This window comes from Melospiza melodia, chromosome 14 (assembly GCF_035770615.1).
Source record: "Melospiza melodia melodia isolate bMelMel2 chromosome 14, bMelMel2.pri, whole genome shotgun sequence".
NCBI lineage: Eukaryota > Metazoa > Chordata > Aves > Passeriformes > Passerellidae > Melospiza > Melospiza melodia.
The window spans coordinates 20,004,779-20,027,700 of record NC_086207.1 but is presented as its reverse complement, the minus strand read 5'-3'; the positions used below and the strand labels follow the sequence as shown (position 1 = coordinate 20,027,700).

The window sequence follows — 22,922 nt, the reverse complement described above, 5'->3', positions numbered from 1 at the left end:
ATAAGGGTGGGACCTGTGCCTCTGCACCTCTAATTGCCATTATTCTTCAGGAATATAAACAACAGGAGCCACCCAGCAGAGCCATGAAAGCTCAGCAGAAAAGGGCCTGGGAGCACAGGGACAGGAACTGCAGGTCAGGCAGGTGAAGGACTCATTCCTGGCTCAGCGCAGCCCCTCTGCTGAGCACAGATGGGCAGCACAGCCCAGCACAGCCTGCTCTCTCCTGCAGCCCTGCCCAGCTCCCCAGGACAGGCACCAGCAGCAGGGAAAGGTCTGTTTGCCTGACCTCACGTGCTCCTGCTTTCATGTGCCCCAGCTGATAACTGTCAAAGAAACCTGCATTTTTAAGAGACCATTTTTCCAAAGAAACCCTAACCTCCCCTGTTTGATCCATTGCCCCTGGATCCCTGGCAGTGCCAAAGGCCAGGCTGGACAGGGCTGGAGCAACCTGGGACAGTGGAAGGTGTCCCTGCCTGTGGGATAAATGAACTTGAAGGTCATGCCAAGCCAAAGCAGTGTGTGTTCCATGATGCTGGGATGCTGAGGGCCTTCAGGGCAGAGCACAGGAACGGAGCAATAGGAGGAAGGTGCAGCATCACCCCAGCCCCACAGCTCCGGTGTGCTGTCCCCTGTCCCCCTGCCCCACAGCTCCCTCCCAGCCACCTGGAGAAGTCCCTGATAGAGACAGTAATGGTTGAAATTTCTCTCATTAGAAGTCATGGAAAGAGAAATGTTCAATTTTAACTGGGATGCCTAATGAAGATTTATTTATGTGGGAATAACCACTCTTCCTTGGAGTAACTGGGTTATTTTTTCATGACCACTAGACCTTAGATCTGCTCCTCATTTCTTTCCATACCCACAGAGGGCAAGAAATAGCCATACTTGGTCAGTGAGGAAATGAAATTAAATGCAAATAGACATGCACTGACTAAATCTGAGTTTCCCAAGGTTATTATTTCCCTAAATGCCAAGTCCCTGGGGTGAAGGAGGGGCAGCATCAGCCTGGGCCAGGGCTGGCAGTGTGGGGGCTCAGCCTGGCCCATGGCCCCATCTCCAGCAGTGCCCTGGGCTGAGGATGGGCACCAGCACTGGGAACACTGGCAGGCCTGGAGGCACGGATGAACATGGGATGGGTGTTAAACTGGTTCTATCTCCTGGGCTGGAACCATCCAGTGCCCCCCCAGCACAGGCAGGGTCACCTTCCACTGTCCCAGGTCACTCCAAGCCCTGACCGGCCTGGCCTTGGGCACTCTCAGGGATGAAGCAGCCCCAGCTGCTCTGGGCACCCTGTGCCAGGGCCTGCCCACCCTGCCACGGAACAATTCCTGCCCAATACCCCATCTAACCCTCTCCTATCAGTATGAAGCCATTCCCTTGTCCTTGCCCTGGCTCAGCTAAGGACACGTCTCTGCCAGAGGCACACTGCTTTCTGCTTCATGCTTGGCTTTTCCTAAGGAAGATGCTCTCTGCAGGGCAGGACAAAGACACCCAACGGGACACACAAACCTGCTGTGAGACCCAGCAGTGCTTTGGGCACCATCCCTGCCCAGGCTCTGGTGCCCAGGCAGCTGCAGGCACAGTGACAGCTCCTGGCACGGGACAGCAGTCCTGCTGACTCACCCAGTACAACTCCTGCCCAGAGCAGTTTTTCCATAAAAATAAACCCAGCCCTAATAAATAAATGCATTCCCATCGTAAAAGCCCGATTGGTGGCTGGGAAGGAAGAGCCTGAGCCCGGCAGCAAAACAATTTCCCTCTGGATTGGAGACTGTGGCCTGTGCTCCAGGGAAAGCACTTCAGAAGGAGCCCATTTCCCTGGGGAGGGGACAGGGGGACCAGCACCGAGGTGGGGGGACCCCAGCCCAGCACAGCCACTGCTGCAGCAGCTGGGAAGGAGCGACACTCACTCACCAGGGGGATTTAGGAGCTGGCCCAGCTCCTGGCAGAGCAGACCTGGGGGACACACGAGCATTTAGCAGGGAGCCAAGGGCTTTTGTAAACAGAAGCTCAAACAAACATCTCTCATTTCACAGATGGTGCTCACAATTTACAGCTGGCACATTTAAAGGCCACCTCGGACACATCAGTGCTCACGGCCGCAAATGGGACACAAGAAATGCCCCAGGCCTGCAGCCTCAACATTAGCACTCCAAGGAGCCTCCCTCTGAAATCCACAGGAGTTATTTCTACAGGAATGTCAGTAGGATATTCTGAATCAATATAGCATCAGAATGATCCAACTCCTTTCCCTGCAGCTTCCCAGTTTGGGTGGGCACAGGCTCCCAATGGGCTCATAGGGGCTGCCAGGAGAGATCCCCTCCTGAACAGCTCCCCAGCACTGCAGCCCTGGTTCACAGCTAAAAATCACAGAACATTGTGAGGAACACAAGGAAAACCCCAAAGTCCTGAAGGAGAGCTCAGGAGCACAAACCCCGAGGCAGCTCCAGACCCTCCCACGGCCACAGACCCTAAATGTGGGCAGGTGATTCCAGGGGAGCCCCAGAACCCCTCACAGCAGCAGCAGCTGCCCCAGCCCGGGGCACAGTGCGTGGCTGCCCGGGGCTGCCTGCAGAGCCCACATTTCTCAGCTGCCTGGCCAAACAGAAGTGGCTTTATGGACACAGGATTTGGGCAGCCCGCGGAGCAGGGCCGGAGCTGCTGGACACTGGCACCATTCAGACACTCTGCCCTGGCCCAGCCTGCAAACACAGGGCAGGGCTGGGCACAGACCCGCTGCTGGCAGCCTCCTCACCCTCCTCATCCTCACCAAAGCCAGCCCCACCGAGGGCAGAACCCCATGGAGCTCTCACAAACACAGTCCCTGCTCCTGGGTAAGCCAGGCGAGTGACAGCCACACACACTTAGAATAAAATCAAGATAGCTGCTTCATTGAAAGACTGGATTAAAGACATTTGATTTAAATATTTGGGGTCACAGAGAATATTTGCCCTGTGGTAGCCCCCTGAGGATCCATATTTCAAACTTCAGCCCAACACAGACCAAAACCCTGTGTGCTCCTGCATGTGCAGAAATTATCTCACAATCACTGGGCTTGTGGAAAAGCACCAAATGCCACCAGCACTGTCAGAGCCACGAGTTGCCAGTGCTGTCCTGCTCAGCCCTGTTTCAGCTCACAGAGCTAAAGGCTCTGGAGCTGGCACAAACACCTGGTTGAGTGCCAGCCTGCTCACCTAATCCCTGGGGAACAGCACGGTGCCTCTGCTCCCCAGAGCCTCACATGGCTTTAACTCACTTATGCTGCTGAATTCCTCTGCAACTTCCCCTAAGAAAGAAATCATCAGGAAGAGACAACTCTTGGAATCTGAAAAACTGTGAATTTGGCAGCCAATCCTTGTAAGGTCTCAGCAAGACCCAGGCTCACAAACCTCATTCTGTGACAAGACACACCATTTTTTCCCCCTTGAAGGATAAACTAAAGCCATCCTGTTGAGGAATGGGAGGTGACTGACTGCAGAGCTTCAACCAGGCACAAGGGAGAGAAGCATCTTTGCTCTGTATGTATCATATGTAAAGCACAGCCTTGATTTAGAGGTGTCCTACCTTTGGGAGGTCTGTCCTGCTGTGGGATGATCCCCATGGAGCAGGCACGGCACAGGGTTGGGCATCCCTGGATGAGGACAGGCCACTGTGGGGCTGCTGCAGCTCAGGGTTTAGTGGCAGGAGGAGGATGATGGAAGCAGAGCAGATGGTGAAGCTGGATGAAGCCTGTGTCTGTTCCACACTTACCTTCCTGCCTGGAGAGCCTGGCAGGGCCTGGAGCCATCCCGAATGCCAGAGAGAGAGCTGCACCCCAAACCCCAAACCCAACCCAGCCAAGGCAACAGCTCACCAGGCCCACAGCTCCTCTCCCAGCACCCACTGGCCCCCAGCTACCCCTGGCATGGCCCAGTGGGGACTGGGAGCATCAGGGACTACGGGAGGGGTGCCAAGGACAGTGTCCTGCTCTGGGAGAGATGGCAAGGACGGTGTCCTGCACTGGGAGGGGAACAAGGACAGTGTCCCTGCTCTGGAAGGGATGGCAAGGACAGTCTCCCTGCTCTGGAAGGGGAACAGGGACAGTGTCCCTGCACTGGGAGGGATGGCAAGGACAGTGTCCCTGCTCTGGGAGGGATGGCAAGGACAGTGTCCCTGCTCTGGAAGGGGAACAAAGACAGTGTCCCTGCACTAGGAGGGGAACAGGGACAGTGTCCCTGCTCTGGAAGGGGAGCAGTGCTCCCACTGCCCAACCCGGGGATGCACCGGGCGTGCCCAGAGCTCCAGGGGAACAGGCTGCATCTCCTGGAGATGCGAGCAGATCCTCCCGTGGTGGGGAGGGGAGCTGCTGTGGGAAAGTGCTGCGGGGCTGGCCGGGGCTGGCAGGAAGGAAATTCCCCCAGCGGAGCCGCCATGGCCAGGGCTCCGCCGCGGCAGCTTCAGGGACTCAGAAATAACCCGGCCCTCCCCAGGGAGGCACGGCTAAGGTCACTGCTTTTCCCCTTGAACTTTCCAGATGAAGGAAGCAATAGCTGAAGCAACAGCACAGATTTGGCCGGAGATCAACTGTACTGACAACAGTCACAGGATTGAACTCAGAAGAAAAGTCCTTTGTGTGTGTTGGAGTTATCACCAGATGGGCCGGGCAGCACTGGAGAGCTCTGCTCAAAAATATTCCACATGGGCAAAGCCATCAGAGCTGGAACCATGGCAGATGGAACCCACAGTAACTAATTCCACTGCTTAGACCGAGTTAAAAACTGAGGCAAATGTTTGGTGCCCATTAAAATTCAAATATTAAACTGTATCCTTCAGCAGACTGCTGAAGTTGAGAATAAGAAACAATTCTGATTAAGGATTAAGGATGGAGAGTCTATAAAACACTAATTACCATTGTACTTACAGGGAATTTGGCCTGTTGGGCTTAATTACTTCTAGTTCAAGATCACTCGAGTTCAGGCTGGGCTGGGGAGCGCTGTTGGAGTTGAGGAAGCTGTTTGCATTTGAAGAGACGACAGATTCCAGGCTGGAGTTGATGATGCTGTTCCTATTCTCCTCTAAAAAACACCAAAACCCAAGAATCATCAGCTGCCACTGCAGCCAAAGTGAAGAGCAAATGGCTGGGAAGGCATTGAGCATTCCCAGGAAAGCCTGTGCCAGTGCAAACAGGGACATGCCCCAGAGCTCAGTTAGTTACAGACACATTATACACTAAACCACAAGAAATACCAGGTACCCTTTGGCTCCTTTGGGCTCCAGATGCAGTGAGCACTGACAGCACTGTGCTTCTCAAAGAGCCACCGAGCCCAGGCCCCCTCCTCAGCTCTGCCAGGCCACCCAAAATCCCATTAACTCATTTCCAGGAGCTGCCTTTGCCACTGCAGCAGTAATTGCACTTGTGAGAAGCAATTAGCAACGCTGATGGCACGAGAGCAGCCCTGGGCAGAGAGTGGCTGCTTCTGGGATGCTGCTTTCCTGAAAGGCAGGCACCAGCTGGAAAACACACAGTCCTACTGCAAGGATACCTCTGTCCAAAATTATTTTTGTGGCGCACAATAACATGGACAAACCACAACCCAAAAGCATGTAGTGAGAGGGAATCCTTGCTCCCAATCTCTTTCAATTCCACCTCTTTTTGAGTGAGGAGAATGTGCAATATTAATTTGTGTCCTGTGCACATACAAAGGAGGGTAAAGGAGTGCAAGAGGAACTCCTGGGTGGTGTGAAAGGTTAATCCTGAGCACACAGCAGAGAGGAACTGCCATAAAACAGCCGGGCAGGAGGGTTGTCCTGGGGTGCTGGTGCAGCTCTGCCATCACCCCAAAGGGAAATGCCACATCAGCCCTGGAGCTGCTGCATTTCCCAGGCACCTGGACAGAATGAGCACCTGCAGGGCAGGAGGACAGGGCTTGGTTTAGCTCAGGTTGAGCTTCTCTTCCAGAGGTGAGCCAAGGATGGGTGACACTGATACATGTCAACGTGTTCTGAGCGTGGATTTCATTAATCTCCATCTGCAATGAGCCACTATGGGAACAAGCAGCACAGACATTTCTCTGTCCCCAGCTCTGCAAAAGTTCAACCCTCAGGGCACCAGCACCCTGGGATGAAAAAGATGATCCATGCAGAAGACAAAGAGGGAAAAGTGAAGAAAAGCAGAGTACTGACCTCCACACAAATACTGACAGGCAGATGTGATAGCCAGCAGATAAAGAAACAACTAAATTAAGTTGTCTAAGGACTTAAAAACCTCAAATCCCTCTGTTTTTGCATGTGCCAGAGGAAGTTTTAGGCAGGCCATGAGAGGCCACCTTTACACAGCTGGGCAAGGCCAGGAACTGCCTGTGCTGAGCCCTGAGCCCCTGGAGCGTGCACTGACACCAGCTCATTATTCACAAACATCTTCTGCCCAAGGCTGGAGGCTGGGAATAAGCTCCATAAGCTTGGCAGCTCAGTGTGGATTGTCCCTCTAATCTCCAGAGCAGCCACCAGCCAAGAGTGGAGTCCTTGTCAGCCACAGAGCTGGGAGTGCCTCAGCTCAGGGGGATGAATGGCAGAATCTGAAATTCCTGCTTCATTTTATTTCCTCCTTGTTAAAAGGCTGAAACTGTACCTTGCTTCATGTTTTTGGAAGCTCATGTGAAGGATTCTTAGCTGGAAGATTTGATTTGGTCTTACAGCTGCAGGAGCAGAGCTGCCCATCAGCTCAAGAGCATTTCCAGCCTGCAGAGAAAAGAGCCTTTCACCCCTTCCCCAACCTTCCTGTCTCTAGTGGGAAGTCAGGCAGGCAGAGCCACTGGAGCCTCCCCAGAGGCTCTGTCTCCAGGAACCCTGACAACTGACCCAGGGCACCTTGGTGACAGTGACCCCAGGGAGCAGAGAGGGGATGACAAAAGAACTGATAAGGAAATGGTGTTTGCTGTGTTGGTGACACTCGTGTCACAAGAGCTACTCCCTGGGTCAGATGCGGATAAAAATGTAAATGTTTAACAACAAAATAATCACTAGAATCATAGACTAATCATGATTATCTAATCTGCTCCCTGTTGTGCTGAACATGATAATTTTTGACTTAGACTCAGCTTGGTATGATGAATGCTAGTGAAAATAGAAAGATACTGGACTTGGATGAACAGGTTTCAAGTGATGGAAAATCCACTGTCCCACTCCACTTCTTTTTATGTCAAACTGCTCCCAGTCTTAAAAACTGTGCACCCTGCTCCCATTTAGAACACTTCTAGCTTCAATTTCAACTTTCAATTTCTGTGCTGCTCAGCTGGGCTTGAGCTGCTGCCTAAGCCCTTGTGTTTCACCCTGACTTCAGAGCCTTGGTCTGTCTCCAGACCAGTAAGAAAGGAAAGGAAGAAGAAAAGAAGAAGAAGAAAGGAAACCTCACATATTTCTCGTGATGTGGAGCAGGGAAGGCAAATAAAACAGCAGTGGCTTCCCAAAGACACAGGAGGTTATAGACTGTCAGGAGGAACACCAAGAAAATGTTGTTTCACATGGGAATAAATAAATGCAGAAATAGAGAAATTAGCTCAGTTCCTCTCCAGGCATGGGGAGGATGGCACATGGAGAGCCTGGAGGCTGACAGGCCACTGCTTAGTTAGCAGCAGATGAATTACTGGGGCTGAAACTTTTCAAAAGCAGCGTTTGATATTTGAGGCTTCACCGAGAGTCGTCCCACACCATTTCCAGAGCACGCTCGGGGCACCTCTGCTTCCTCAAACCCACGCGGATCTTTCCGAAAGGAGAGTGCCTGCTAGTTAACAGTAACCTAAGCAGACAAACCCACGTGTCTGGGGAGTCAGCAAAGCCCACAGCAGCCACTCTGTGCGCCCTGGGGAGCTGCCCATCCCCAGCCCTGCTCACCAGGAGTCTCTCCTGCTTTTTTACCAAACTGGGAGAGCTCCCTGTGTGCAGCTGCCTGGCTCCAGGAGCACACGGGCAGGAAGGACCAGAGAGCTGGGAACTGGGTTTACTCTGTAACATGAAACAACAGCCTGAGCAGACACATTTCTGCCACCCCATGAGCAGGGCTGGGGCCTTGGCTCTTTCACCCAAATATCTGGAGCATCAATTAGTGACAGAAATGGAAAGATGAGCTCGAACACTTTTAAACTGCCACGGTACATAATCCTCAGGAAAATGCCGAACCTCCTGGCCGAGTTTTCCTGTCTGTAAAAGGCAAAGTGCCCGAGGGCATCCCAAAAGGGCCGCCCTGTGGTGGCTGCCCTTGCCAAAGGTGTGGCACTGCGTCCTGGCAGCTGATGGCAGCGATGACGGGCCCAGGAACATGAGAAGGAGACACGCAGGGGCCCGTCAGGTGGGGAGGGGACAGCAACACTTTATCCTGTGCTAAGGCAGCCTCATGCAGAGCCCCAGTTAAGGGCTTGGATGCCAGCAGAGATTCCACTCCCCACCAACACGACAGCAGAGGAAACCAAAGCCTGACCCTGTTATGGAATCAGCCCTTCCACTGACAGCAGGAAAACTGCAGGGGAATGGCAGGGGATGGCAGGGCAATGGCAGGGCAGTGGCAGGGGATGGCAGGGCAATGCCAGGGCAGTGGCAGGGGATGGCAGGGCAGTGGCAGGGCAATGCCAGGGCAGTGGCAGTCTGTGAGGCACAGCTAGGGCACAGCTGGAGGCAGGCAGGGAGGCACTCACGCTTCTCGTTGGGCTGGGCCGTGTGGAACAGCGTCAGCGGGCGCTCGCTGCACGAGGGAGGCTTCGACTCCGTGCTCTTCTTGCGCGATAACAGCAGCTGCGAGTTCGACGCCGGAGCCTCTGGCACCGTGTTAAATATCTGTCAGAAATAATAAACAAGTTGTTCTTTGGCATCACCCCGTGGAACAGGACAGCTGCCCACCTGCCTGGGCTGCACCGCTCCCCAGCGCAGCCTCTGAGGAGGACATGCACTCAACAGGGCAACGTTTTGGGGACAGATTCCTAAAGTCCACATTTCCACTCTGCCTGCACTCCTCCTTTTTTCACCCAAGATGCACATTGCAAGCTGTTAAAAACTCTGGCACTCCGCTGACTTTTTGGGGGTGCAGGTGATGATGGGCAGCCCAGACAGGGCAGCAGTGTCCTCCCTGTGCCCCACTGCGTGACCCCGGCGCCCGCGCTCCCACGGCTGCAGACCAGCTTGGGAAAGTCTTTGCAACTTCCAGCTACAGCTGTCAGAAAACTGAGTAATCACATTTTTCTCAAGGGGATGAAATTTTAAAACTGCATGAGCCCAAAGGGCAGCAGCCTTGCTGGTTGCTGATATTTGGTTGTGTACTGCTCCTTTTCTAGATCCCGCAGGCTCAGAGAAGGGCAGTGACCCCTCCAGACCAGCTCTCTCAAAGCCTCTCTCTATTGCTGGGAGTCCATTAAACCCATTCCTCAGTGTCCTTCCTGCTCTCCTGCCCCTGCCAGACAGACAGCTGGCACAGCCAGGCTTTCCCAACAGGAAAAGCACACGTTGGCACAGCTCTCTGCTCAAGACAGAACTATGTGGACTTGGAGCCGTGATGCCACCCCAGCCAGGCCAAGCTGCTTTCTACTTCTGCCTTTGCTGCCCAAATGCACAGATCCGTTACTCCTTTCCAATCCAAACCAGACTAAGAAAAGATCATAATCAGGGAACTGGCTGCATTTAGAAGAAAATGGCATTTTTTAAAAAGCACATGTAGCCAGGGAGGGCTGGCCAGGACCTCAGCCCCACTGAGCCACCACTGCAGATCTCAACATCCATGGCCAGCAAACACAAATGCATCAGGATTCAGATCAGCACTGTGGATAAAGCCAGTACTGGATAAACCTGGATTTGGTCAGCAAAGCAGGAGCCAGCTGAGGTGTGCATCTCACTGGTTTGCTTTAGTACTCATCTCTCTTGACACCAAGGACAAATTCCCATTAAACAGTGGGAAGGGGGAGAAAGGGAATTTCTGTGATGGAATCACAGCCATGCTGACACACAGGGATGATCATAAACAAGGCTGGCTACCAGCAGCACTGGTTACACAACCACAGCCCAAGAATGAGGTGCCAGCTGCCCCCTCCCCAGCACAGCCCCATCGTGGGAGAGAGGGGGCTGCCATGGGCAAAGACAGGCCAATTCCTGTCCATAAACCCCTGACATGAAAGAAGCAAGGGAAGCCATTACCTTCTCGTGGTTCTCTATTAAAATCTCAATCACAATGTTCTGGAATTTGATGTCCATAATGGCAGCCACGGTTTCCTCTTGAGGTCGAAGCAGCGTCGGCCCAAACACCACACCCAGATTAGCAACAGTCATCAGGTTCTGCTTGTGATTATCTGCAACTCTGGGAAAAAAAGAGAAGGAGAATGAAGTAGGTGATGGAACTAATCCACAGGGAACCCCCTCCCTGCCTCGTGGCTGGCACAAGGCTCACAACCCTGTTTACATTTTTCACGCTCCTGGTGAGCTCCTTGAAGGCTCAGCCATGTGGAAAAGTACAAATTTAACTGTTGTGTTCCTGGGGACCTCTCAGCCCCCATGAACTGACTAATCCCATAAAACCTCAGCCCCGCGCCAGCCACTGAGCCTCATGCTGCAAACCCCTCCCAGGAAAACATCTTGAATCATTAATGCTTAAAACCCTTCTGAAAACAAATTGTTGGACCTCTGACACATGCTGCTCTCCAACTCAACGAGTGACCTCATATGTTCCAAAGGCCAATTCCTTCCCAGCCATTCCAGCACCAGAGGTCAGTCCCCTCTGGCCCAGCCAGGCTGCTGGGAGGCCAAGATGGGGCTTTGCCCCCAGATCCCCATGTGTTCCCTTCTCCTGGCACAAGATGGGGACCCAGGGACACCCAAGCCTTCCTCCTCACCACCTCCACCTCTTTCAGCTCACAGGAGGGCTCAGAGCAGCTCAGCAAATGAAGCAGCTCACGCTGAGGATGAGGCACCCTGCTCGTGGTGTTTGAGGGGTTACCCTGGAGCAGCTGCAGCTGGCACCTGGTCTGAGAGGGGCAAAGCCCCAGCAGCCTAATGGGACACGTCCTGTGCTCTGCCTCACCCCCAGGGACACAGCAGCAGGGACACAGGCAGGCATCCTTGGGCACTGCTGAGTCACACCTGTGTGCCTTTTGGGCACTGCTGAGTCACACCTGTGTGCCCCTGGGCACTGCTGAGTCACACCTGTGTGCCTTTTGGGCACTGCTGAGTCACACCTGTGTGCCCCTGGGCACTGCTGAGTCACACCTGTGTGCCCCTGGGCACGGCTGGGACACCTGTGTGACTCTGGGCACTCCTGAGTCACACAGGGACATCTGTGTGCCCCTGGGCACTGCTGGGACACCTGTGTGCCTTTTGGGCACTGCTCAGTCACACCTGTGTGCCCCTTGGACACTGCTGAGTCACACCTGTGTGCCCCTGGGCACTGCTGAGTCACACAGGGACACCTGTGTGCCCCTGGGCACTGCTGGGACACCTGGGGGCCTTTTGAGCACTGCTCAGTGTCACCTGTGTGCCCCTGGGCACTGCTGAGTCACACCTGTGTGCCTTTTGGGCACTGCTGGGTCACACAGGGACACCTGTGTGCCCCTTAAACACTGCTGAGTCACACCTGTGTGCCCCTTGGACGCTGCTGGGTCACACAGGGACACGTGTGTGCCCGTGACCTGCAGTGCAGCCCTGCAGCCCCAGGAGTCTTTCTTGTGGTTGGCTCCTGACCTCTTCAACCAGGAAATGTGGTGGCTTCAGGCTGTGTGCTCACACAGTTGTAGCCTGAGGGAGTTTTAGTGTCTTTTCATTTTCTTTCTCTCCTGTTTCCCTGGACAAATGCAGCAGGCCAGCACACAGTGAGGTTCACACTCCCTTGCTGGACTGACCCTAATATTTACAGCCATGAGTTTCTAACATTGATCTTGGGGTCAAGACATTTGTGTGCAAGCTCAGCATATTTCAGCTGGCTAAAAACAAAAGATGCTTTCCATCCTTTTCCATCTCAATCTCACCTGAACCAGCAAAGAACTCATCCCTACACACAGCTCCTCAGGCAGCAGGCAGGGGCACATCTCAGGGGGGCTCAGGGCTGCTGGTTTAGCTTCCCCAGCAGCAGCACCAGCCCTACCCACTGCCTGGGCAAGGAGCCTCACACCGGTGCACATTTCACCCCTGGGGAACATGCTGCTCACACCCAGCCAGGCTGGCCATCCCCAGCCCTGGGCAGGCACAGAGCCTCTCCCCATCCCCATGCCCATCCTCATCCTCACCACAGCCAAGAGCTCACCCAGCTGCTCATGGCCATGCCGGCACTGCTGAGCTGGGAGGGGAAACAAACTCTCCTGAGGGAGTCACAGCCTCATGGAGCAGCAAGAGAGGCAGAACAGGTTCAATAAAAAACAATTTATACTAAATAATACTTAAATACTAAATAATACAAATAATACAAACAATAAATAATACTAAATAATACAAACCCACCCCCCACTCCCACCCACATCACTCACAAACCCCAATGACAGTTTTGCATTGCAAAATTGCATTTCAGACACACATTCACATGCTCCTAATTGGATAGGGAAAAACGCAGCTGCAGTCCAAATGGCTTTCAGAAGCATTAATAAAATAATAATTTTAATGATCTTCTGTGGTTAGTAAAACAATGTTCATTTATAAAAAAACAACTGAATTGATCTAAGTCGCACAAAATTAGGTGCCTCCATTTCTCATTACCGTTACCATGTCCTACATCACTCTAATAAATTGCACTGTCATCAGCTCATTACAGGGAGGCAGCTGAGCGTGGTCCTGGCAATTATTTCAGACTGGGCTATTAATGGCTTCCCAGGCAGGACATGGTGCCACAGCACCAGCCCAGGGCTGCCCGCTCACCCGCGGGTGCTGCCCTCGCCTCCAGCACCACCCCCTGCTCAGGGAGCTTTGCTCTGCCCCTGGAGCTGTCCTGCAGCTGTGCAACCCAGCTCCTTTCTGGAACAAACCTCAGGGCCACACCAACTCCTGCTCTGCAGCCCGGGTACTTTTCCAGCAATAGCCATCCCTGTACCAGGTCAGCACAGCCGTGCTCCAAAACATGATTCACCTTTCACATCCTTCAAATTCCCCATCCATTACCCACAGGATAATTCACTCTAAATTATAGCTCTTCATCATCCTTTGTACTAGGAAATAACGCTGCAGTTTCTAAAGACGGCTGTTCTCAGCCCAAAGTGGGCTTAATGCTGGGGCTGCTCAGCAGGGACTGTCAGTGCCATTCCTGAGCTGCTCTTTACAAGTTTTCCAAGCAGGCACTGTATTTTCCTTTTAACCTGCTGTTTCCTTCCAGCCCTTGATGCACTATCATTGATTTCTATGGGTCCTTTTTCTGCTCCCCACTCTACAGGAGGACCTCCAGCACAGGAGAAAGCAACAACTGATGGAGGAATGAGCAGAACCTCCTCACTTCCCTCCTGCTCACCGTGGCTTTGGGACTCTGGGCTGCTCCTTCTCCTGGCAGCACATGATGGTTCTCTGGGGATCAGGGGAGATCAGCCTGGGGGTGTGGGACAGGCAGAGCCCCTTTGATCTTGGCGTCAGGGGAAGGTCTGTGCCCAGCACTGCCTCCCCAGCCAGCAGCTCCACCAAGATCGGACCCAGATGGTGCTGCTGGGACAGAGCCCTGCCATAGCCTGGGGACACCCAGCCCAGGGAGCACCATCCATCCCCAGGCAGTGCTGGGCACTGGCAGCACCCAGCTGGTGACACAGGGACAGAGCCCTGCCCAGCCCAGGCAGCACCATCCATCCCCAGGCCATGCCGGGCACTGGCAGCACCCAGCTGGTGTCACGGGGACAGAGCCCTGCCCAGCCCAGGCAGCACCATCCATCCCCAGGCCATCCCCAGGCCATGCTGGGCACTGGCAGCACCCAGCTGGTGTCACGGGGACAGAGCCCTGCCCAGCCCAGGCAGCACCATCCATCCCCAGGCAGTGCTGGGCACTGGCAGCACCCAGCTGGTGACACAGGGACAGAGCCCTGCCCAGCCCAGGCAGCACCATCCATCCCCAGGCCATGCCCAGGGTGTCCCTGCACACCACTCACTTCTCACTCCCTTCCAGCACAACAAAGGCGAGCAGCAGCCGAGTAAATCCATGTTGGGTGTTAAATTAGATTATGCCCGGGTTGCCTGGATACTGTGTAATCACTGCCATGACCAAACACAATTTAATACGGGGTAATTGGTAGCCAAGGTTCAGTGCAGGGGAAGCAGGGAACAGAAAATGTTCCAGTGTGGTCGGAGCTCCTGTGGGTGCCACAGGGGCTCCTGGCTCTGCTCCCACAGAGCTCCTGCCTCCCATGGCTGGAATGACTTCCTACATGAATTTTATAGATGTATTTATATGTATGTATAAACTACCGTCTGTTTATTTTATATATAAACACGTATTTTATATATAGAATGCATGTATCTGAATCTCAGCCAAAAGTGCCATTATTAGTTCAAATATCTTCCCTGATTCAGAACAAAACTCCTGAGCAAACAACCATCTGAAGGGAACAAAAGGAAAGTCTGGAGTGTTTCTATTTCCATGCCTGGGACAAACATTTGCAATCAAAGTGCTTGTTGTGGCTGGCCTAGCAATTCCTCATAGGACAGAAAATAATGTAGCTCATTCCACTTGCTACAGGTGAAAATCCATCCCCTGTCTGCCACCACCACAAGAGCATCTGTTTAATGTGAAAAGCCAGTCACACAGCCAGCAATCCCCAAAATTATTGAGGCTGTTTTGGGCAGTTTGATAGAAATTGAACACCTTTGACTCTGGACATACAGGGAAGGTAAAAAGCAGAGGGAGTAGAGGCAGCACAGTGGGTGGAGAGGCACCTGTGGCACCAGAGCCACCAGCCTGGCTCCCATAAAAGTATCTGCAAAAACTCATGGAGTCATTTAGGTGGGAAAAGCCCCCCAAGATCATCAAACCCAACTGTTCCCCAGCACTGCCAAGGCCACCACTAAGCAATATCCTCAGGTGCCACATCTGCACAGTTTTAAATCCCTCCAGCAATGGTGACTGCACTGCTACCCTGGGCAGCCTGGGACAGGGCTGGACAACCCTTTCAAGGAAGGAATTTTCCCTAATATCCAACCTGAACCTTCCCTCCTGCAACGTGAGGACATTCCCTCTTGTCCTGTCACTTGTAAGCCAGGAAAAGGCTGAATGCCACTCACTTGCCTCCAGCCTCCTGTCAGGAGTTGTGCAGAGCCACAAGGTCCCCCCTGAACCTCCTTTTGTCCAGGCTGAGCCCCTTCCCAGCTCCCTCAGCTGCTCCTCATCAGCCCTGTGCTCCTGACCTTCCACAGCTCCCTTCTGCCCCTGGGGAGGCTCAGCAGGGCTGGGCTTTGTGCAGCACACACAGCTGGGACCCCTGCCCTGGCAGCCCCCACTCCCAGCCGTTAACCTCACCAGGAACGGACAGACAGACGGACATGGCGGCCTGAGCACACGCAGCTGGGGGTGTCTATCAGACAGCAGCCCTCACTCCCAGCCCGTTAAACCTCACCGGGAATGGACAGACAGACGGACATGGCGGCCTGAGCACACACAGCTGGGGGTGTCTATCAGACAGCAGCCCTCACTCCCAGCCGTTAACCTCATCAGGAATGGACAGACAGACAATGGACACACACAACTGGGGGCATTTATCAGATAGCAGCCCCCACTCCCAGCCTGTTAACCTCACCAGGAACAGACAGACAGACACGGCAGCCTGAGCACACACAACTGGGGGCATTTGTGGGATACAATCCAATGAGCTCTGGGAGATGTCCTGGGTGCATTTTGCACATTACTGGGTTTAACTGGGCTGTGACTGATGAGTGCAGAGGGGCTGGGTGGGCACCCCTCAGGCTCTCCCCTCTCCAGGGGCTGCTGGAGCCTGTCCCCAGAGATGGCAGCCCTGCAGCTCCCTGGGGTGTCTCACTTCTCACCCAAAGCCACGGTGGGTTCCCAGCTGGGAATGTGTCTGATGGCTGGGACTGCAGCAGGTGTTTATTGCAGGAATGTGTGACTGGCACCCAGCACAGAGCTGGTGAAACCAGTGATGCAATTCCAGCTGCAGCAGCACCCACTGGTGTGCCTGGCAGCTAAATCAGTCAATCACACATTCCTAAAAGGCACATGTGCATGGCAGGAGGTGACAGGGACACTGGTCTGCAGTGGCTGCTGGCAGACAGCCATGGAGAAGCAGGGAGCACAACCAGCTCTGCTTCATCTTGTGTTCAAAAGCCACGTGGATGTGGCACCTGGGGACACGGGGTAGTGGTGGCCTTGGCAGTGCTGGGGGAACGGCTGGAGATGATGATCTTGGTGGGTTTTTCCAAATTCAAACATTGCATGATGCCCAAGGCAGAGCACACAGGCACAGAAGGCCACACTCCCACCCTGCACCACCATCCCTCCATCCTGCCTGCTTATCCAGCACATCCCTGCCTGCCTCAGGCTGCTCTGGAGTGTGGACAAAGCCCACTGGGACCATGGGGAGTGTGGGCAAAGCCCACTGGGACCATGGGGAGTGTGGACAAAGCCCACTGGGACCACGGGGAGTGTGGACAAAGCCCACTGTCTGCAGGCAGGTTTGAGCTGTGGGCTCACAGCTCTGCAGCCTCCCCAGCCCCACTGCTCCAGAGAGCAGAGCCAAGCCTGAGCAATGCACATGGAGGCCAGTGGATCCAGAAGGAGGACAGATCACCAAGGAATGACAAAACCTCTCAGTGAAGACAAGGGGAAGCTTGCTGAATGCAAACCCCTCACTGCTCTCGGGCTCCCTGCTCGGCTGGGACAGAGCTGTGCCTGCGCTGATCCTGGGCGCTCTGACTTGCTCCAACAAGACTTGCTCTTTCTCCTGGGTGGATCTGGCCACAGCTGGATGCTTGGGTTCACTCCCAGGGAAAAAAAAAAGGGCTCGTGTTGCACTGAGAAGACACGGAGGCCAAATGTGAGGCTCAGTATCAGCGAGCCAGATCAGCGTGAATACCAAACGTGCTGCGACTTGCAGGGAAACACGCAGGGAGCTCAACGCTGCTGCGGCTCAGGCATCCCAGACTGGGCCACAGGGGTTTCCAAAGCCATCCTCTGCAGCTCTGGGCAAGCTGAGCTGGAGGGGGGACCTCAGAGCGAGCCCAGCCTGCTCACCAACCCTCAGCCCAGGGCTGAGCAGCACCGGGCTGGCAATTCCCTGTGCCCAGCAAGGCAGCACTGCAGGTTTCCACTGACAGCCTGGTGAGAACACAGGCACAGCCAGAGCTGATGTGAAATGTCACCATGGTTTCCACCTGCACAAACACAGCCAGCAAAGGGGCCTCAGGCTCAAACACCCCAGGAGGGGGCTGGAACAGGGCCTGCCATGGCTGCAAACCGTGCCACTGTACCCCAGTGCCAGAGCCTCAGCAAAGCCCTGCTGCAGGGGCAGCTTTTCCACCAAAACCAGACCTCAGTGGTGCTGTGACACTGCAATAACAACCCCCCCCGGCCAGCAGGGCAAGCAGAGCCCGACAGAGCAGCTCTGGGTTAACAAGGAGCCCTTTGAAAGATGTGCCGGCACGGCAAGTGCCACACCAGAGCTACAACCTGCTGCGTGGAACAGAGCCAAAGCAAACGGGCTCCCAGAGAGCCTCCCGGCAGCAGCAGCACTGGGGTGAGCAGTGCAGCTCCCACATCCCCACAGAACCATTCCAAGCCACAGGCAGTCACAGGGCCACGTGCAGGAGGTGCCAGAGCACACCTGCACCTTCGCACGAGTGCAGCAAACAAAGGAAGAGCAGCAGAGGAGGGCTGACTTGTCCCTTAGAGGTATTTTGGAGCTCATTCACATCACAAATGCAAGGTTGGAGCTCATCCCTCCACAATACTGCATTCCTAGAAGATAGTGCTGGAAGAAAGGGAATGTAGGAATAAGGAGCTTTCAGAATTAAGGATGTGAACAGCAGCAGGAAAAATCCTTCTCTCACCTTCACCAGTGGGACAAGGTGTTGCCCAATGACTGGAAACAGCCCTCACTCCCCCGGTTCTGAGCCCCCTGCCACACACACATGGGCTGGAACGAGATGGCCTTTAAATGTCCCTCCTAGCCCCAACCTTTCTGTGATTCTGCAAGCCAGGGATCACTCAAGCATCCTGGCAAAAACTGCAGCTCAAAGATATCTTGGCATGATAAATGGTGATTTCCAGTCTCCTTTCTTCTGCTGAAAGACTGTCTGACTAAAATCTCTCTATCTGAGTTTGGTTCTGGGTCTGCTCATACAGAGCCATCAAAGGACGTGCTCATGAAGCATCTCCATCCCACTCTGTCTGCGGGGACGGTGCAGACACCACCAGGGAGACTCCAATCAGTTATTGGAAATCTTTTGCTCACTCTCAATTCAATCTCTTTCCATATCCAGTTTCAGTTTCACTGTGATAAGCAATTAAAAAATTATGTGCTATCAACAACTTCTACCCAACAACACCAAGCTCAGGCACAAGCCCACAAGAATTCACACTTGAGAAATGCAAAATGCCTGGTGCTGCTCCTGGAGATCCAGGAGGAGCTCAGCAGAGATGTTAAACCACAGAAACTCCCCAGCAAGCCCAGCAGGTGCTTTGTTATGAGCTGCTGAATCATCATGCCAGGCTGGTGATGCCAGCTTTAGTCCAAGACCCCATTATCCCATCTCCAGACTTGAGTCCTGTGCAGGATGTGGGTGCAAAAGAACCCAACAAGGGACTGCAGGCTCTGGGGCACATTTCCCTCCAGCTAAAAGCTGAAGAGCCTGCATGAAATACAAGGAGCTTTTAGAGAAGCGTGGAAGGAAAAACTACCAGCACCCACACAGCTGCTCCAGGGACAATCCAGACAGAGGGGGTTAAAAGTTCATTTGCAGAAGCAGAACAAAACCTTTAGCTAATTTACACATTACAGGAAGCCAAGCCCAAAAAACCCAGCGTACACCTACAGGGCTTTTTGTGGTGGTTTGTAATTCTGCAGAATCCAGTATCTTATATTAAAAACAAAAGCAGAGGAGTGAGAGGGAGGCAGAGCTGGCAAGGGCAGGCACAGAGTCCTGCAGGGCTGTCTCGCCTCTGCGGAAGCATCAGCGACTCCTCCACCAAAACACCTGAGGGAGAGGAGAGCAAAGGGGAAACCAAAGGTGCTGCTGCTCCCCACAAGGCTCTGGCACCTCCAGCTCCAGAGCACAAACCATAGAATTGCGGAACAACACAATGGGTTGGGTTGGAAGGGACCTCAAAGCCCAACTCGTTCCAACCAGGGAAAAATGAAAAGGGGTAAAAGAGCAGAGCATGAACCTGACCCAGGACAGGCAAGCCCCAGGCAGGATTCTCCCTGCCCTGCAAGGCAGCATGTGCCTACAGGGAGTCTCCCTCCACATCACCTCCCTTTTACCACCCACAGGAGCACCCAGGTCCTTTGGGTCACTTGAACTCCATGGCTTTGCCTGGATCCAGCACTGCCATGACCCAAAGGGAGCAGAAACAGGCACTGGGCATAAAAATGGCATTCCCAAAGGCAGCAAGGAGGCCCATTGCCTGGCCCAGCCACACCAGCTCAGACACAGCTCCCCGTTTGCTTCTGGCAGCCCACGAGAGAGGGGCATCTCAGAGGCCTCAGCGGCTGGTGGAAATTTCCAGAACGTCCTGGACAAGAATGACTTACTGGAAGCAATACATAAATCAAGGCAATGAATAGTTACCAGCCAGCAGCATAAACAGCTGCCACGGGGATGAAATCAGACCTGCTGTGCCAAGAGGTGTCCGCCTCCTTGCTGCTGCACCTTGGGGGAAAGCAGCCCAGGGAAAAGCACATTGCTGGGGGAGAGCAGCCACCCTGGCCCTGCACAGGTGCCCCGCAGGCTCCTGGAGCTGCTGGGCACAGGGGCAGCGTGGTGGGCACTGCAGCAGCTCCTGCAGGGCAGCACGGCTCTGGCACAGCGCGGAGCTGCCCACGCTGAGCAGAACAAACCCTGCTTCATTTCCAGGCACAAGACCTGGAGGAATTTCTTCTCCTCCTCCTTTGCCAGCAATCCCTGGTTGAGCAGCGAGCCCTCCAGAACACGCCAGGCTCCATGTCCAGTCCCTGCCCCAATGAGGGTTTTGCTGGATCCCCATGAGCAGCTGCCCTGCAGAGCCCATGGAAACCAAGGCCCTGATAAACAGCAAACAATTTGTGCAGGAGATAACAATCGCTGTCATCTTGGTTAAAACACGTAAACTAGAAAACCCTGCCACAGCAAAACCAAAGGGAACCAGCCAGGGTTGGCCAGGCCACAGCTGGGAGTGATTAGAGATAATTAATTCTGCTAAACACACGCACACCCAGCTCGGCTGCAGCCTCCTCCATGGCCTGACCTTGGCACAAGAGCAGGGGGTAAATGGATCAGGGGGTGTGTGGGGCAGTGATGCCAACCCACAGAAGGGCCTGGGAGCCCCACAGAAGGGGCATGAGCCTGGCACCATCTGTGCTGGGGAACCCGGACTTGCTGCCACAAGAACAAAGCAAAGCTCAGGTGTCAAATTATGGCCATGCATGAAAAATAATTCCCTAAATGCTTGAAATATAATCAGAGTGAAATCCCCCTGCTCTGCACCTCCACAGCATTGACTCCTGGGTGAGAAAGTACGCTACAAAAGAAGGAGACAGGGATGATATTGCAGCTCCACTGACAAAAATGGCAATTTTCTGCAACCAGCTCCACTCCAGCAGCAGCCCTGGCACAGCAACCACCAGCCCAGCAGCACCACAGGCACCTTGTTTCACTTTGACTTATCTGGCATTAAAACAAATTGGTTTAATCACAGAATCCCAGACTGGCTCAGGCTGGAAAGCTAAAGGAGCAGGGATGGGGACAGCTCCTGCTCCCTGGGCCATGGTGAACAACTGCCTGGACATGTGGGCATGAGGCAGAAGGCAGCACAAATGGGCTTGGAGATGCAGTAAGAGGCAGAAATTGAAATAATTGTCTATCAAAAAGCTCCTCTTCCTCTACCCTGTCTGTGCCTGTTCCTGAGATTTGTCCTCTCACTCCTCTGTGCCCCTCTATCTGCACCCCAATTCTGTGGCCCCAGCTGCCATGGGACCCACCACATGGGGAAGGGCACTGCTGAACCACCTCCAAGGCACTCATCCTGTCTGACACTGGGCTTAATAATTGCTATTTTTGAACATTTCAGTTTTCTTACCAGTTTCATTACTGCTAATAAAAACTGCAGCTTCATCACATGAGGAGCCCCACATCCCCCACCAGTGCAGCAGAGCACGTACACCCCAAAAACAGAAGTCAGAAACCACCCAGGACAGGCTCCTTCTTTACTTGACCGACTCAGCCCAAGTTCTGGTTTTAGTGTCAGAAATCTCCACAGCAAGACTGTGAGAAATATTTTTTTAGCTCATCTGATAAACATGCAAATCTTGATTATTCATACATTACTTAAAATAAAAAACCCAGACAGAAACAGATGAGACAAACCCCTGCAAGCAGGGCAGCCCAGCTTGGCAGGGGCAGCCAGAGGCCCTGGGCTGTGCCCCTGCTGGCTGTGGGTGCCCTGCTCTCAGCAGCACCAGACCCAGCAGGTCCCACCCTCTGCAGCATCCCCGGGGCAGCACGGCCCCTCCCTGCAAACATCTGCTGCAGATGTGAAGCTTTCTCTCCATTCTTGTCTGGAATCTGGCTCAGTGGCACTGCAGCCTCAAGCAGCTCTTTTAGAGAGTAATGGACACAAACCCTGGCCCTGGCTGCCCCATGGGCACTCCTGGATCAGGGCACTGTCCCTGGACCAGAACACAGCTCCTGGGTCAGGGCACAGCTCCTCGATCAGGGCAATGCTCCTGGATCAGGGCAATGGGCACAGCTCCTGGATCAGGGCAATGGGCACTCCTGGATCAGGGCAATGGGCACAGCTCCTGGATCAGGGCAATGCTCCTGGATTAGGGAAATGCTCCTGGGTCAGGGCACTGTCCCTGGACAGAACACAGCTCCTGGATCAGGGCAATGGGAACAGCTCCTGGATCAGGGCACAGCTCCTGGATCAGGGCAATGTGCACTCCTGGATCAGAATGCTGCTCCTGGATCAGGGCAATGGGCACAGCTCCTGGATCAGGGCAATGGGCACAGCTCCTGGATCAGGGCAATGGGCACAGCTCCTGGATCAGGGCAATGCTCCTGGATCAGGGCAATGGGCACTCCTGGATCAGGGCAATGTGCACTCCTGGATCAGAATGCTGCTCCTGGATCAGGGCAATGGGCACTCCTGGATCAGAATGCTGCTCCTGGATCAGGATGCTGCTCCTGATCAGAGCAGGAGCTGCAGGACCAGGCCCAGAGGGATGCTGTGAGCCCACACCTGGGCTGGCTGTGTCTCTGCCCCCCCAGCCCAGGATCCCCCAGGAATGGCACCAGGGCTGGGGAGCTCAGCAGGCTCTCGCTCCTCAGCTCCCTGCCCTTCTCTGAGATAATTTTTTTCCTATTAAATAACACTATGAGCTGTTTCTCTTCCTAAAATAGCACACACCACCACACACACTGTTTGTTTGGTTTGAATTCCTTCCCCACTAAAGCAGCACAAACCCCACTGTAAACCTGACTCCACATCTCTATTCCATCACCAGGTTTTTCTTTAAATGGAAAACACTGAAGCAATTACAGATTCCCTGCACATACAAAATCACCCACTTTGGGTGGGAAGGGACCTTAAAGCTCACCCAGTTCCACTCCTTGCCATGGGCAGGGACACCTCCCGCTATCCCAGGCTGCTCCAGGCCCCATCCACCCTGGCCTGGGACACTTGCAGGGACCCAGGGGCAGCCACAGCTGCTCTGGGCAATCCCATCTGGCTGATGGGTGCACCGGGAACCATGGGGCCTTGGCTTCAGGCTGCAAATGCAGAAGGTTTGAAACCAACACCTAAAGCAGCC

General features: G+C 54.0%; 1 protein-coding gene across 3 annotated transcripts in view; it reads right to left on the bottom strand.

Moving 5' to 3' along the window:
- The window catches only part of ARHGAP26 (Rho GTPase activating protein 26), a 99,893-nt gene that overhangs the window by 16,941 nt on the left and 60,030 nt on the right, over positions 1-22,922 (bottom strand). For all 3 annotated transcript variants that reach the window (XM_063169109.1, XM_063169110.1, XM_063169111.1), the window contains exons 18-20: positions 10,153-10,312; positions 8,667-8,805; positions 4,901-5,054 (exon numbers count right to left, since the gene is read on the bottom strand). In XM_063169109.1, coding sequence (XP_063025179.1) covers positions 4,901-5,054; positions 8,667-8,805; positions 10,153-10,312 — 453 coding nt within the window. The remainder of the gene's footprint in view (positions 1-4,900; positions 5,055-8,666; positions 8,806-10,152; positions 10,313-22,922) is intronic.